Consider the following 14,393-nt stretch of genomic DNA (forward strand, 5'->3'; position numbering starts at 1 on the left):
AAATTTTGTATTTTTCATGTAAAACATTTACACTGATAACATCCCATTAAAAGTGTACAGTTCAAGTGATTAGTGAAAATAATATATCCTTTTAAGTTCATAGATTCTGAGGCACTAACAACAACAAAAACAATGGGCAGTAGACTTTCTAGAGGCACTGTACTAGTATAAACCTGACTTATGTAGAGCAGCCTATTGGCCAGAAAGTAAACACATTTAGTTGTAATGAGATCCTATCAGGACCAAGAGATGACAACTTGAAATCCTGAGATTCTTAAAGTGACCATCAGATGTGATGCAGTTGGTATAGCAGGACCTAATATTTATACTATGAGAGAACTTAACATATATACAATAGCCCTTATTTGGAACAGCAGTCAAAAATGTACAATGATAATTCAGCTGAACAGCAGAACACACAACATAGGCAGACCATGCAATTCCTTAGCCCATGTGTGGGTGTAAAGTTAGATGCTTTGACTGCAAACTGCATGGTAAACCTCAGTAATGTGACCTGTTGCCTAAGCTTCAGTGGTGTTAGTAGTTGGAACTGCATTAGCATGGAATATTGATTTCTGACTGTTTAAACAGGCAGCCCAATTAATATTTATATAAAGAAACATTTATATTTTGACCAATCCATTAAATTGAGCTCTGACAAAAATAGCTAATATGAATTAACCAATCACATTCAAAGTCATTACACACCTGCCATCATTTAAAGTGATTAATAACAAATAAGTTCAGCTGTTCTAGTAGGATTTTCCTGAAATTTGCTTAGTTGCATCTCAGAGCAAAGCCATGGTCCGCAGAGAGCTTCCAGAGTATCAGAGGGATCTCATTGTTGAAAGATATCAGTCAAGAGAAGGGTACAAAATAATTTCCAAAGCATTAGATATACCATGGAACACAGTGAAGAGAGTCATCATCAAGTGAAGAAAATATGGCATAACAGAGACATTACCAAGAACTGGACGTCCCTCCAAAATTTATGAAAAGACGAGAAGAAAAACTTGTCAGGGAGGCTTCCAATAGGCCTACAGCAACATTAAAGGAACTGCAGGAATTTCTGGCAAGTACTGGCTGTGTGCTACATGTGACAACAATCTCCCATATTCTTCATATGAATGGGCTATGGGGAGGGTGGCAAGACGGAAGCCTTTTCCTACAAACAAAAACATCCAAGCCCGGCTGAAGTTTGCAAAAACAAACATCAAGTCTCCCAAAAGCATGTGGGAAAATGTGTTATGGTCTGATGAAACCAAGGTTGAACTTTTTGGCCATGATTCCAAAAGGTATGTTTTGCGCAAAAACCCCACTGCACATCACCCAAAGAACACCATATCCAAAGTGAAGCATGGTGGTGGCAGCATCATGCTTTGGGGCTGTTTTTCTTCAGCTGGAACTGGGGCCTTAGTCAGGGTGGAGGGAATTGAACATTTTCAAATACCAGGCAATTTTGGCACAAAACCTTCAGGCGTCCGTTAGAAAGCTGAAGCCGAAGAGGAAATTCCCCTTTCAGCACAACAATGACCCAAAGCACATATCCAAATCCACAAAAGCATGGCTTCACAAGAAGAAGATTAATGTTTTGGAATGGCCCAGCCAGAGCCCAGACCTGAATCTGAACCTGAGTGCTGTAATAAAATCAAAAGGTGCTTCAACAAAGTATTTGTTTAAGGGTGTGCACACTTATGAAACCAGGTTATTGTTTTTTATTTTCCCCCCTCAAAGATTTCTGTCTGTTTTTCAATTTCATTGTTCACGTTATAGGTCACATTAAAGGTGGAAAAAGTTCTGACATGATTTATCTTTGTCTCGTTCTTTTACATTACTAGAACCTGGCATTTTAACAGGGGTGTGTAAACTTTTTATATCTACTGTAAATGTTATTGTACAGCATGTTGGATATGCATAGCCTCTGATCTGTTATGAGAAAATAAGTGTCTCACTCTGCACCAGAGATTTTGAAGTTTGTTTGATTATCAGCCATAAGTCACAGTGAGGTCTGACCACCCAACATTGTTCCAAAAATATTGCTGCCTGCAAATTCCTTGTATTGATGTAAGGCAGTAGCCAAGTCCTCTCAAATTCAAGGGTAATACTGTTCTGTAAGTAATGATTCTAATGATCACAAATCTTTTGTGTAAGTCAGTCATTGTTAGTAAAGAAGTTTGCTTTCAAGTTGCAACATTGTCCATCTCAGACTGATATTCCTTGTAAGCTGATAGACAGCGTAGTGTAAGTAGCCAGAGTTTACCCCTGTCGAGTTAAAGCATGCTAAATATCTGGAGGTTTAAAGCTGTTAAATGTTTGGAGGAAGTTATGTCCCTCAGTGGTAGTCTGTTTTTCTCAGAATATTGTGCAGCCCAGCAGACATGAGGAAGGGCTTCTCGGGGCTGCCATCATTCCTCTCCAAGTCCTCACCTGGAGGAGTTGATGGGAAGAGTTGTTCAAGGAATATAGGAGGAAGAGATAAGAGGAAAGAAGTGGAAACATAGGGGTTAAAGCTGCTCAGATGGTAAGTGAAGCAAAAGCACTGAACAGCCATTCTGGTTGAGATTGACGAAAAAGCCACTGAAGATGTCAGAGCACAAGTTCGCCATAAGTTTAGCAATGCATAAGAGTACCTACAGACAAGTGGTTTACACTTTAATTGAAGGTTTCATAATTTACCTTTTATAATGCATTTGTAAACATTTTACAAAATTCACAATTTATTTATCATTACTGGCACATTAATTTGCAATGGACAATGCCCATTTACATTTCCTTAGATATTGTGTGTTGTATACATATTTTCATATCAGGTACTTCTAGACTGCCTAACAATGTTATGCTTATCTTTTTGTGAGAAGTTAAACTAAACCCTTACAGTAAAGTATTACTGACAAATGCTTTGGATGCCTTTTAAATTAAGATAAGGGAAGGAAGCTTTACTCACAAAAACACAGGAACAATGTGTCCACACACATAGTATATACACTGAAGAATCCATGAGCAATCAAATATGACCCGGCTATCACCGTCTGCCAATAACAAAATAATTACACATTTTAACTAATGCCTGCACTTTCTATTATTATTTGATACTCTCTTTCTTCTAGCCCTAACTTCACTGCTAGCTACTTCACAATGTAGTGTCTACTTACTACTATTGAGTAGCATGGTTGTTCCATGTAGCTATCTTAACATGCATACACTAACTGTTAGTTGCTTTGGATTAGACTATCTGCTAAACTATTAAAATGCAAACAACATCTCAGTGTTATCCTATTGTTTTGTCAAAAATCCCAAAATGTCTATCTCTTACCAGTAGTGGAACCAAATAGTAATGTAAAGTTGGCACTTCTTCTTGCACAATAGGTATTTTGTGTGTGAAGAAAAAGAATGCAATTACACCTGAAGAACACATACACTACTGTAAGTACTCAATAGAGGGGATAAAACACATACCAGAAATCTTGAAATGTAAGCATATATATAGCCAACTCACCTACTGTCCCTGCTATTAGCATTTTTCCCAAGAATAGTAGAAAATCAGTCACCCTGTCCAGCACTGCCACCCTGCAGGAGAGAGTGGTGAACCAAGTAAGTGTAGCCCATTGAGATGCCTTTAAATACTAGGTAGCCTAAGAATTACACCCCACAGGGCCTCACCTGACTACATTTCTCATCATTAAGTAGAAGGCATCTCGAGCTGATGGACAAAAACCCTTCCCGTATATTGCAATCTAGAGAAAGGAACAAACAGAATTAGGCCATATTCAGTTATTGCATACAAACAGTAGCTACCAGTGTTCCCCAAACTAGGGTTCAGGGCCCCATGTGAAATTGTCTGATTTGAATATGGGGTAGCATGAGAAATTGGTTAATGTTTTTGGAACTGTATTCCAACTCAAACCTCAAAACACAATATAGAACTCACCTTTAGTATGCAATAATCACCTAAGACCCATTATCAGAGGGTCCAGTTCTGGCTTGCTTCAATTGCCTTTTTGCCTAACTGCCTAATGAGAAACCACTGCTAAACCAACTGTTCAAATTATTCTGGAACCCTACAAAAAATATGCCAGTCTGCACTTTAACTCCATAGTCATTGTATTATTTAAAAAGTGCAAAGTGGAATAGAGAGCCAAGCCAAACAAATTAATAAAAAATGAGTACATCTCCAAATACGTTTGGAATCCACTGTATATAGAACTGGGATTATATAAGTAACCTCAGTAGCAGTGAAATACTATTGTAACAAACAAAGCCATCTCTGCGTTTCATTCATAGAAATTTACTTTTCCACTTTTAACGGTTTATGACAGAAAATATTATGAATGCCAGGAACGTGTCCCTTACAACCCCATAGAACAATAATTTCACAAAAAAATATTATACAGTTATACATTTTTGTTATATTTTCTTGAACTTTCCATACATTTCTGATTTACTTCATTCAGTGAACATTATTCATGAAATACATTACTTTTTTTCCCCATAGGAGCGTCACACCATATTTAAGTATCAAAATGAGGTCATGGCCAATACGTTTTGGAACCCCTGAATGAATCTATCCTTGATTGTGAAGCTATAATGTACAAAAAGCCATACAATAGTATCAATATCTAAAAGCCCACATTCATAACCCTACTTACCATGATGTAAGCATTTCTGTTAATGAACTTGATGAAGCGCTCTAAACACCAGAAACAGCATTTGAAACAGCACAGCAGGAAGCGTGCAACAATGTTGTTGGCTCCTGAAAACAGACCGCAAACCATTAGTGATGAGTTACTCCCTATAGTTACATTGAAAGTCACATGAAAGCCAAACTCACCTTTGAGTTTTGAATCTAAATACTCCAGAATGATTTGGGCCATCTGAACCATGGCCAGGATTAGAGAACCAAATGCTAGTGAACCTGTATGAAACCTGTTAAAACAGACGTAGATGTGTGCACAAAAAAAAACATACAGTCCTCTCAGTCAGCCGTCCAAAAAAAGTATACATAACCCCCCTGTAAATCCTCCATACAGAACTCCAATGATCTTGCTAATTGACTGTAGTGACATTCTAACATAAAAGGCTCATTACCGTATGGCCCTGCTAAATGAAGAGAACAAAGGACAGGGGGGGATGTCCTGGGGTTTCCTGCGGGCCCAGTAGTAGGAGGCAAAGGCCCCAGCCAGAGTGCACTGTCCGAGGGCGATGGTGAAGTTTACGAGCCACAGGAAGATGAGCACATTGTACAGCTGGAGGACAAAAAGGTAGCGGTGGTAGGGAGTCTCGCCACCATAGAATGCAAATGTGCACTGGGCTCCTGGGCAAACCTTTGATATGTTGGACCTGTCAAACATCTAGAAGGGAATTTGTGGAAAGTAACAATCCATAAAAGGAGGTACTTCTAAATGGACACATTGCAGGAGTTCATATCTGTGTCTGCTGAATACTTAGATTTCAAGTTTAAGACGGCTTACCTCAGGAATACATGTCTTGTTCGCGTACCCGCAGTTTGGCTCAGCAGCAATTACTTTATAGATGGCGTGTCCAGAGGAGGCTAGGAATCTGTGTTACACCAATTAAGTTTGTTGTTCGTATACCACGGTACACAACGTAACACCACTTTCTCAGGCCATTTCCCTTGTATTATTTTCTGTATTGCATAGGTCATCCAACAAAATGATTTGGAAATAAGAGCTAAACAAAGAAATGAAACCACAGTGCCCTCTAGTGGTAAAAATAAACCACAAGTAGGAGGATACATAGAGATGACAACAAAATAGGAGATGCAAATTGCCAGCAGCAAGAAGGTGACAATTGGGTAGAAGAGAGTTGACATGATGTAGCTGATGGCCCTAAAGACAGAGACAGGATATCTGTCATTGGAAAAATGAACAACAGGCCTGAAGAACGAAAGTGAGAGAAAGGTGAAAAGGTTATTGTGAGTGAATGCGGAAACTAGTATTGGTTAGACTTACATGCTTCCTTCTCTCAGTAGAGCGATGGCTGTTCGTACTCTCCTCCTCAGAAAGACCAGAATGATCAGTATGGAGATCTCTATGGTACCTAGAGCTATCACTAATGCAAAGAGAAGAGACACAGCAGAGCGTCTTTACTGAGTCACTCAGGACCGGTTTCACAGACACAGATTAAGCCTCAAGCTCAATGGAATTTTCTACTGAACTAGATTATTTAGTCCTAGACTAGGCTTCATTTGTGTCTGTGAAACTGGCCCACAGAGTCTCAAACAAATGTAGTTCAAAGCAAAAGTATAAACCTGGCCCATAATAATTGGCTTATAAAATGAAGACATGTGTCATGGGACTGTTTTTCTAAAAATGGTGCAATAGAATTCATATATAAAATGTGTGGAAATGCGCTTATGTTGCTTGAAGACATACATCAGTCAGCCCCATAACATTATGACCACCTGCCTAATATTGTTTAGGTCCCCCTTTTGCCCCCAAAACAGCCCTGACTCGTTGAGGCATGGACTCCACTAGACCTCTGAAGGTGTGTTGTGGTATCTGGCACCAAGATGTTAACAGCATTTCCTTTACGTCCTGTAGGTTGCAAAGTGGGGCCTCCATGGATTGGACCTGTTTGTCCAGCACATCCAAAAATGCTCGATTGGATTGAGATCTGGGGAATTTGGAGGCTAAGTCAACACCTTGAACTCGTTGTGTTCCTCAAACTATTCCTGAATAATTTTTGCTTTGTGGCAGGATGCATTATCCTGCTGAAAGAGACCAATGCCATCAGGGAATACTGTTGCCATGAAATGGTGCACATGATCTGCAACAATGCTCAGGTAGGTGGTACGTGTCAAAGTTACATCCACATGAAAGGGCAGGACCCAAGGTTTCCCAGCAGAACATTAGACTCCTTGCCTTCTTTCCATAGTGCATGCCATGTGTTCTCCAGGGAATTGACACACATGCACCTGGCCATCCAGAAAATGTGATTCATCAGACCAGGCCAACTTCTTCCATTGCTCCGTGGTCCAGTTCTGATGCTCACGTGCCCAGTGGACAGGGGTCAGAACAAGCACCCTGACTGCTCTGTGGCTACGCAGCCCGATACGCAACAAACTGCGATGCATTGTGTGTTCTGGCAACTTTCTATCAGTACCAGCATTAACTTTTTTCAGCAATTTGAGCTACAATAGCTTGTCTGTTGGATCGGACCAGACAGGCCAGCCTTCGCTCCCCATGTGAATCAATGAGCCTTGACCGCCCATCACCCTGTCGCCAGTTCACCGCTTCCTTGGACCACTTTTGATAGATACTGACCACTGCAGACCAGGAACACCCCACAAGGGCTGCAGTTTGTGAGATGCCATCACAATTTGTCTAGCCATCACAATTTGGCCCTTGTCAAAGTTGCTCAGATCCTTACGCTTGGACATTTTTCCTGCCTCTAACACATCAACTTGGAAGACAGAATATTCACTTGTTGCCTAATATATCCCACCCACTTAGCCCTTTAAATACAGACACTGTAGTTAGAGAGAGAGAGAGAGAGAGAGAGAAGAGGACAAGGCTCAGAAACAGAACTTAGACACCCGCTGAACACAAACTGCTCTTGTTTTTAAACCTGCTCTTTTTTAGGTTAAACCTGCACAATTTTAGGTCATAATGTTGTTTTTTCTGTTGTTTTGACTAGTGATTTTTTACTCTTGTTGATAAAAGAAATAACCTATTCTAAAAACCCCAAATAAAAACATTAAATACAGATTTTGTAATTGTAGTCACTATGAAAAAGTATGAAAATATAAGCATTCACTACTGTAAGTTGCTACCAATTAATATTGTTGTTGCAAAATTGTTACATGTATCCCTGTTTCGGCCTATTGAATTTGAGGGAGAGAAACAGACAGAAATATAGAGAAAGTGACAGAGGCATAGAGAGATATAATCACAAGAATGGTGACTCACAGAATATGAGCCATGTTTGGCTGAGCTGCAGGTAAACCGTGACGTCTGTCTGGAAGCCAATATCTACGATGGTCACATCAGCCCCGGGTTGCTGTCTCAGTAGGGAGAACTCCAGGTAACAGTGCCATATTTCTGATGGCATAGAGAGAGGCAAGAGGTGATGGGCAACAGCCTAGAAGTTACAGAGCATTGTTGAGGAAGTAACTAAAATGCAACTGGTTTGAATCCAGAGCTAACAGACTGAAATACTTGTCCATGTGCCCTTGAGCAAGTAAATAGGATGCCTTTTCCTCCACTGCACCACACATTTGTATCTCACTTCCTGACAATCTCAGGACCATTCAGACCTTGAGTGCTTTTAATATAGGGCTTTTTAAACTAGTATGTGATTCCTCTTAAAATTTAAACATTTCCTAAAAATAAATACGGTAACACTTTATTTGAAGTGTAGTGTCATAACATGGTCATAACTCTGTCATAACCATTTCATAATGAGTCATGTCAGCAGACATAACAAGTTATATCCTGTCATAACATGGTCACGACACTGTAATATATATATTTTTTGAAGTATTATGACATATATAGAATTTTTTTTATGACTGGTTATGACACCTATGCAAGTGTATCAAAACATAACAAACCATTCTGTGACACCAGTCTTCTTATAAACAGTATTTTTATATTACATTTCATCATAAATGCTATATATCAATAGAATTATGCATGAAGTCATAAATACCTTTCCCAGTGCAACGTTTTTTCATGACTAGGATGCCAGCAGTAGATTTCAGGAGCAGGACATGACATCCTCTTTGTGACTAATAACCAACATAAGGGTGTGTACAACCAGGTGATATACTTATCCAGTTCCAATGATTATGGTCATAATGTGTCTTTTGTATTAACATCAACTATATTTTTTCAGTTAAAATAAAGTGACACAGGATGGTCATAATGCTATTATGACATTTTCATAAACTGTAGTTTGTCACCTTCCCCAATGCTTTGTTTCTCATGAATAGGATTAGCACTAGTAGATTTTAGAAGCAGGACATGACATCCTCTTTGTGAACAATGATCAACATAAGACATCCTCTATGTGACTAACAACCAACATAAGGCCACGTACAGCTAGGTGATAGGCCTATCTAGTTTGTATGATTATGGCAACGATGCTTCTCATGTGACAAATAGTTAACATGAACCCTACATGGGCAAAATCTGGTCTGTACCCATCAATAACTGGGATCAATCAGCAAAACAGTGAATCATTTTAAATAAAAATGTATATACTTTTAATAAAAAGAATATGACTATGGTATATAATATCATTAATATAATTCCTATTTTTATATAATTATATACTTTTTATATAATGTAGGCTTTTTTATGGGAAATAAAGAGCATGGCCTACTTGGTAAGGGAAACTGGGTGATTTCAAAACATTTGGTTCAAGTGGTTACAGTGACTATGATCAGAAACCATGCTCCTGATCTAAATAAAGTTAATTTAGATTATAAAATGGTTCTTGGTAGAGCCCTTATATATAGTGTTCTAGTTACTGTTTTTTTTGGAAGAAGCCTATATTAAACCCTCTGCAAAGATTCCATTTAGAGGACAAATCGAGGAACTCTATATGGTTTACTAACTTTCTTTTTAGTAAGAATGAACTAGGCATAACACAATCTGGCTATTTTTTTGTTTCTGATTATTAGTGCTTTAGGTTAGACAAATGTGTAAGAAGGGTACAATTTTAATCAGATTGGTGAATGCTAGAGAAAAAGTAAAAATGTGCACCCATTTATAGAACCAGAAATGTCTGACCGGCATTTGTGGGAAGAAAAGCAGTTGGGTTATTTTCAAAGATATTTAGCTGACCAGTCCTAAACAAAGTAAACAGTTTCCAGGTATTTTAGGGTTAACAAAATTTTATTTAAACTTGCAATTGAAGGAAAATTTTGACATAAGTTGGTCTTGTTTTTTGTTATTTAGAAAACATTGTAATGTGATGTGATGAAATTAGACATCTGAACTCATTTTTGATATATCTGTAGGAAGGCCTTAGGCCAAGTAAACCACTTGTTCAGAGAAAAAAAAAATTACTGTCTATAGCAATCCTGTTTTTTTTTATGGTGATCATGTTTGGGGCTAAACACCCCTTCTCCTTTGGGGCAAAATGCCCGGTGGATATTTTATCCCTGAGAATATACAATGGGGAGAAAAACTGTTGATAACCTGCAAAATCGGCAGTGTTTCCCACTTACAAAGAGTGTAGAAGTCTGTAATTTTTATCATTGGTACTCTTCAATTGTTAGTGACGGAATCTAAAACAAAAATCCAGAAAATCACATTGTATGATTTTTAAGTAATTAATTTGCATTTTTATTGCATGGACATAAGTATTTGATACATCAGAAAAGCAGAAACTAAATATTTGATACAGAAACCTTTGTTTGCAATTACAGAGATCATATGCTTCCTGTAGTTCTTGACCAGGTTTGCACACACTGCATTAGGGATTTTGGCCCACTCCTCCATACAGACCTTCTCCAGATACTTCAGGTTTCAGGGCTGTCGCTGGGCAATACAGACGTTCAGCTCCCTCCAAAGATTTTCTATTGGGTTCAGGTCTGGAGACGGGCTAGGCCACTCCAGGACCTTGAGATGCTTCTTACGGAGCCACTCGTTAGTTGTCCTGGCTGTGTGTTTCGGGTCGTTGTCATGCTGGAAGACCCAGCCACGACCCATCTTCAATGCTCTTACTGAGGGAAGGCTAGATCTCGCCCCATCCATCCTCCCCTCAATACGGTGCAGTCGTCCAGTCCCCTTTGCAGAAAAGCATCCCCAAAGAATGATGTTTCCACCTCCGACGCTTCATGGTTGGATGGTGGTTCTTGGGGTTGTACTCATCCTCCTTCTTCCTCCAAACACGGCGAGTGGAGTTTAGACCAAAAAGCTCTATTTTTGTCTCATCAGACCACATGACCTTCTCCCATTCCTCCTCTGGATCATCCAGATGGTCATTGGGAAACTTCAGACAGGCCTGGACATGCGCTGGCTTGAGCAGGGGTCCTTGTGTGCGCTGCAGGATTTTAATCCATGACGGCATAGTGTGTTACTAATGGTTTTCTTTGAGAATGTGGTCCCAGCTCTCTTCAGGTCGTTGACCAGGTCCTGCCGTGTAGTTCTGGGCTGATCCCTCACCTTCCTCATGATCATTGACGTAAGATCTTTCATGGAGCCCCAGACCGAGGGAGATTGACCGTAATCTTGAACTTCTTCCGTTTTCTAATAATTACGCCAACAGTTGTTGCCTTCTCACCAAGCTGCTTGCCTTTTGTCCTGTAGCCCATCCCAACCTTGTGCAGGTCTACAATGTTATCCCTGATGTCCTTACACAGCTCTCTGATCTTGGCCATTGTGGAAAGGTTGGAGTCTGTTTGATTTAGTGTGTTTGATACAGGTAACAAGTTCAAACAGGTGCAGTTAGTACAGGTAATGAGTGGAGAACAGGGGGGCTTCTTAAAGAAAAACTAACAGGTCTGTGAGAGCCAGAATTCTTACTGGTTGGTAGGTGATGAAATACTTATACACCAAAAATTATCAAAGTAATACAATAAGAAGTTAAGAGACATTTAATAAAACCAACAACAGATTAACTGTGGTGGAATTACAATTTTGAATCACAATAATTTTACAATAAAAGGCCACTCTAAAATGTGCTGGGGGGGTTCGGGGGGTTCACTGTATTGGGGGGGTCCGGTGGGGTCCAAAAACCAGTCAGTATCTGGTGTGACCACCATTTGCCTCACGCAATGCAACACATCTCATTCGCATGATCAGGTTGTTGATTGTAGCCTGTGGAATGTTGGTTCACTCCTCTTCAATGGCTGTGTGAAGTCGCTGGATATTGGCAATACCTAGAACACGCTGTCATATACTCCAATCCAGAGCATCCCTAACATGCTCAATGGGTGACATGTCCGGTGAGGATGCTGGCCATGCAAGAACTGGGATGTTTTCAGCTTCCAGGAATTGTGTACAGATCCTTGCAACATGGGGTTGTGCATTATCATGCTGCAACACGAGGTGATGATCGTGGACGAATGGCACAACAATGGGCCTCTGTGCATTCAAAATGCCATCAATAAAATGCATCTGTGTTCATTGTCTATAACACACGCCTGCCCGTACCATAACCCCACCACCACCATGGACCACTCGATCCACAACGTTGACATCAACAAACCGCTCACCCACACGATGCCATATATGCTGTCTGCCATCTCCCCTGTACAGTGAAAACCGGGATTCATCCTTGAACAAAACACCTCTCCAAAGTGCCAGACGCCATCGAATGTGAGCATTTGCCCACTCAAGTTGGTTACGATGATGAACTGCAGACAGTTTGTGCAGATATTCTTTGGTTATGCAAACTGATTGTTGCAGCAGCTGTCTTGGTGGTTGGTCTCAGACGATCTTGGAGGTGAAGATGCTGGATGTGGAGGTCCTGGGCTAGTGTGGTTACACGTGGTCTGCGATTGTGAGGCCGGTTGGATGTACTGCCAAATTTTCTGAAACGCCTTTGGTAGGCTTATGGTAGAGAAATTAACATTAATTTCATAATTAGCTCTGGTGGACATTCCTGCAGTCAGCATGCCAATTGCACGCTCCCTCAAAACTTGCAACATCTGTGGCATTGTGCTGTGTGATGGAACTGCACATTTTAGAATGGCCTTTTATTGTGGCCAGCCTAAGGCTCACCTGTGCAATAATCATACTGTCTAATCAGCATCTTGATATGCCACACCTGTGAGGTGGATGGATTATCTCATCAAAGAAGTGCTCACTAACCCAGATTTAGACAGATTTGTGAACAATATTAGAGAAATAGGCCTTTTGTGTACATAGATAAATGGGAGCAAAAACAAAAGTGTTGCGTTTATAATTTTGTTCAGTGTAACTATAGGACACTGACTTTTCATTAATGTGTGTATTTTCTTCTAACATTGTTTTTTTTATTAAAATTGCAAAACAAAAGATTTCAGAATTGTTCTAGCTTGAATGGCCGTAACAGATATATTGACCATATGGCTATAGACAGTGTAATTTCTGTGTTTGCTCCTTTTTCCCGCTCTTGACTACGCCAATTCCACAAAAAAGTCTGGTTACAAAATGCCTGACACCTTGACACGCCTCACAGCGTCTGGTAACCTGTAATTTGGAGTGACGAGACCATAACAGAGCTTTATGGTCACAACCATAAGCACTATGTTTGGAGAGGTGTCAACAAGGCCTATAGTGAACAGAATACTATCCACACTGTGAAGCATGGTGGTGGCTCACTGATTTTCTGGGTGTGTGTGAGCTCTAAAGAAACGGGGAATCTTGTGAAAATGTATGGCAAGATGAATGCAGCATGTTATCAGATAATACTGGCAGACAATTTGCATTCTTCTGCACGAAAGCTGTGCATGGGACGCTCTTGGACTTTCCAGCACGACAATGGCTAAATTGACCCTCCAGTGATTACAGCATGAAAAGTTTCTGGATTGGCCATCAGTCTCCTGACCTTAATGTCATCGAGCCACTCTGGGGAGATCTCAAACGTGCGGTTCATGCACGACGACCAAAGACTTGGCATGACCTGGAGGCATTTTGCCAAGACGAATGGCCAGCTATAACACCTGCAAGAATTCGGGGCCTCATAGACAACTATTACAAAAGACTGCAGGCTGTCATTGATACTAACCGCCCTTAGTACAGTATTAAGAACTAAGGGTATGCATACTTATGAACAGGGGTCAGTTCCTTTTTTTCTTTGTTGCCGTGTTTTGTTTTATGATTGTGCCATTCTGTTATGATGTACAGTTGAATGTGAATCCCATAAGAAAGAAAATAAATGTGTTTTGCCTGCTGTGCAAGGTTATTATTAGGGTATAGGGTGAGGTTATGGTCAGGGTTAGATACTTTACTGGTTGTTCGGGGCCTAAAGGAGCTTATACTGATCAAGTTTGATGGCGATCAAACATTTTTAAAGCCATTGATTCATAGCATGAATTTCATTGGCCCGTGGCAGTCACATGGTTTTCACTACCAACTTCCTATTTATTGCAGTACAACAACCAGATGCATTCAAGCAAAAGACCAAGTTTGCCCATGCATCATATGATACCACTTTTATGTCTCTAGGGCAATCAGAGCCCAAGTTATGAGCATTGGAAAATCGCAACTTTGACCCGATGGTGGTGCCAGAGGCATGGGCCTATGGACACCAAAATAGCTGTGCGTTAGTTTGGCATAGCCCTCTAACAGCGTGCAAAGTTACAATAAAAGTTAGCCAGCAGAAGTAAGTGAACTTTGAAAAATGACAGAAGGAAAATCTAACAATTACAATAGGGTTCCGCAGCATCGCTGCTTGGACCCCTAATAATAATAATAAAAAACTGGTAAACTCTTCAA

General features: G+C 40.1%; 1 protein-coding gene across 3 annotated transcripts in view; it reads right to left on the reverse strand.

Annotated features, from left to right (window-relative positions):
* Nucleotides 1-1,795: 1,795 nt before the first annotated feature.
* Nucleotides 1,796-14,393, reverse strand: part of slc44a5a (solute carrier family 44 member 5a) — a 185,976-nt gene continuing 173,378 nt past the window's right edge. The window contains exons 11-22 of one of the 3 annotated variants that reach the window (XM_029119065.2): nt 7,929-8,060; nt 5,970-6,069; nt 5,754-5,846; nt 5,469-5,556; nt 5,086-5,243; nt 4,829-4,923; nt 4,647-4,750; nt 3,661-3,734; nt 3,497-3,567; nt 3,314-3,402; nt 2,945-3,029; nt 1,796-2,427 (exon numbers count right to left, since the gene is read on the reverse strand). In XM_029119065.2, coding sequence (XP_028974898.2) covers nt 2,333-2,427; nt 2,945-3,029; nt 3,314-3,402; nt 3,497-3,567; nt 3,661-3,734; nt 4,647-4,750; nt 4,829-4,923; nt 5,086-5,243; nt 5,469-5,556; nt 5,754-5,846; nt 5,970-6,069; nt 7,929-8,060 — 1,184 coding nt within the window. In that variant the 3' untranslated portion in view covers nt 1,796-2,332. Of the gene's footprint in view, nt 2,428-2,944; nt 3,030-3,313; nt 3,403-3,496; nt 3,568-3,660; nt 3,735-4,646; nt 4,751-4,828; nt 4,924-5,085; nt 5,349-5,468; nt 5,557-5,753; nt 5,847-5,969; nt 6,070-7,928; nt 8,061-14,393 lie in introns of all 3 variants that reach the window. The other 2 variants (XM_029119063.2, XM_034290018.1) reach the window with 2 other exon arrangements.

This window comes from Esox lucius, chromosome 3, assembly GCF_011004845.1.
Source record: "Esox lucius isolate fEsoLuc1 chromosome 3, fEsoLuc1.pri, whole genome shotgun sequence".
In the NCBI taxonomy this organism is placed as follows: domain Eukaryota; kingdom Metazoa; phylum Chordata; class Actinopteri; order Esociformes; family Esocidae; genus Esox; species Esox lucius.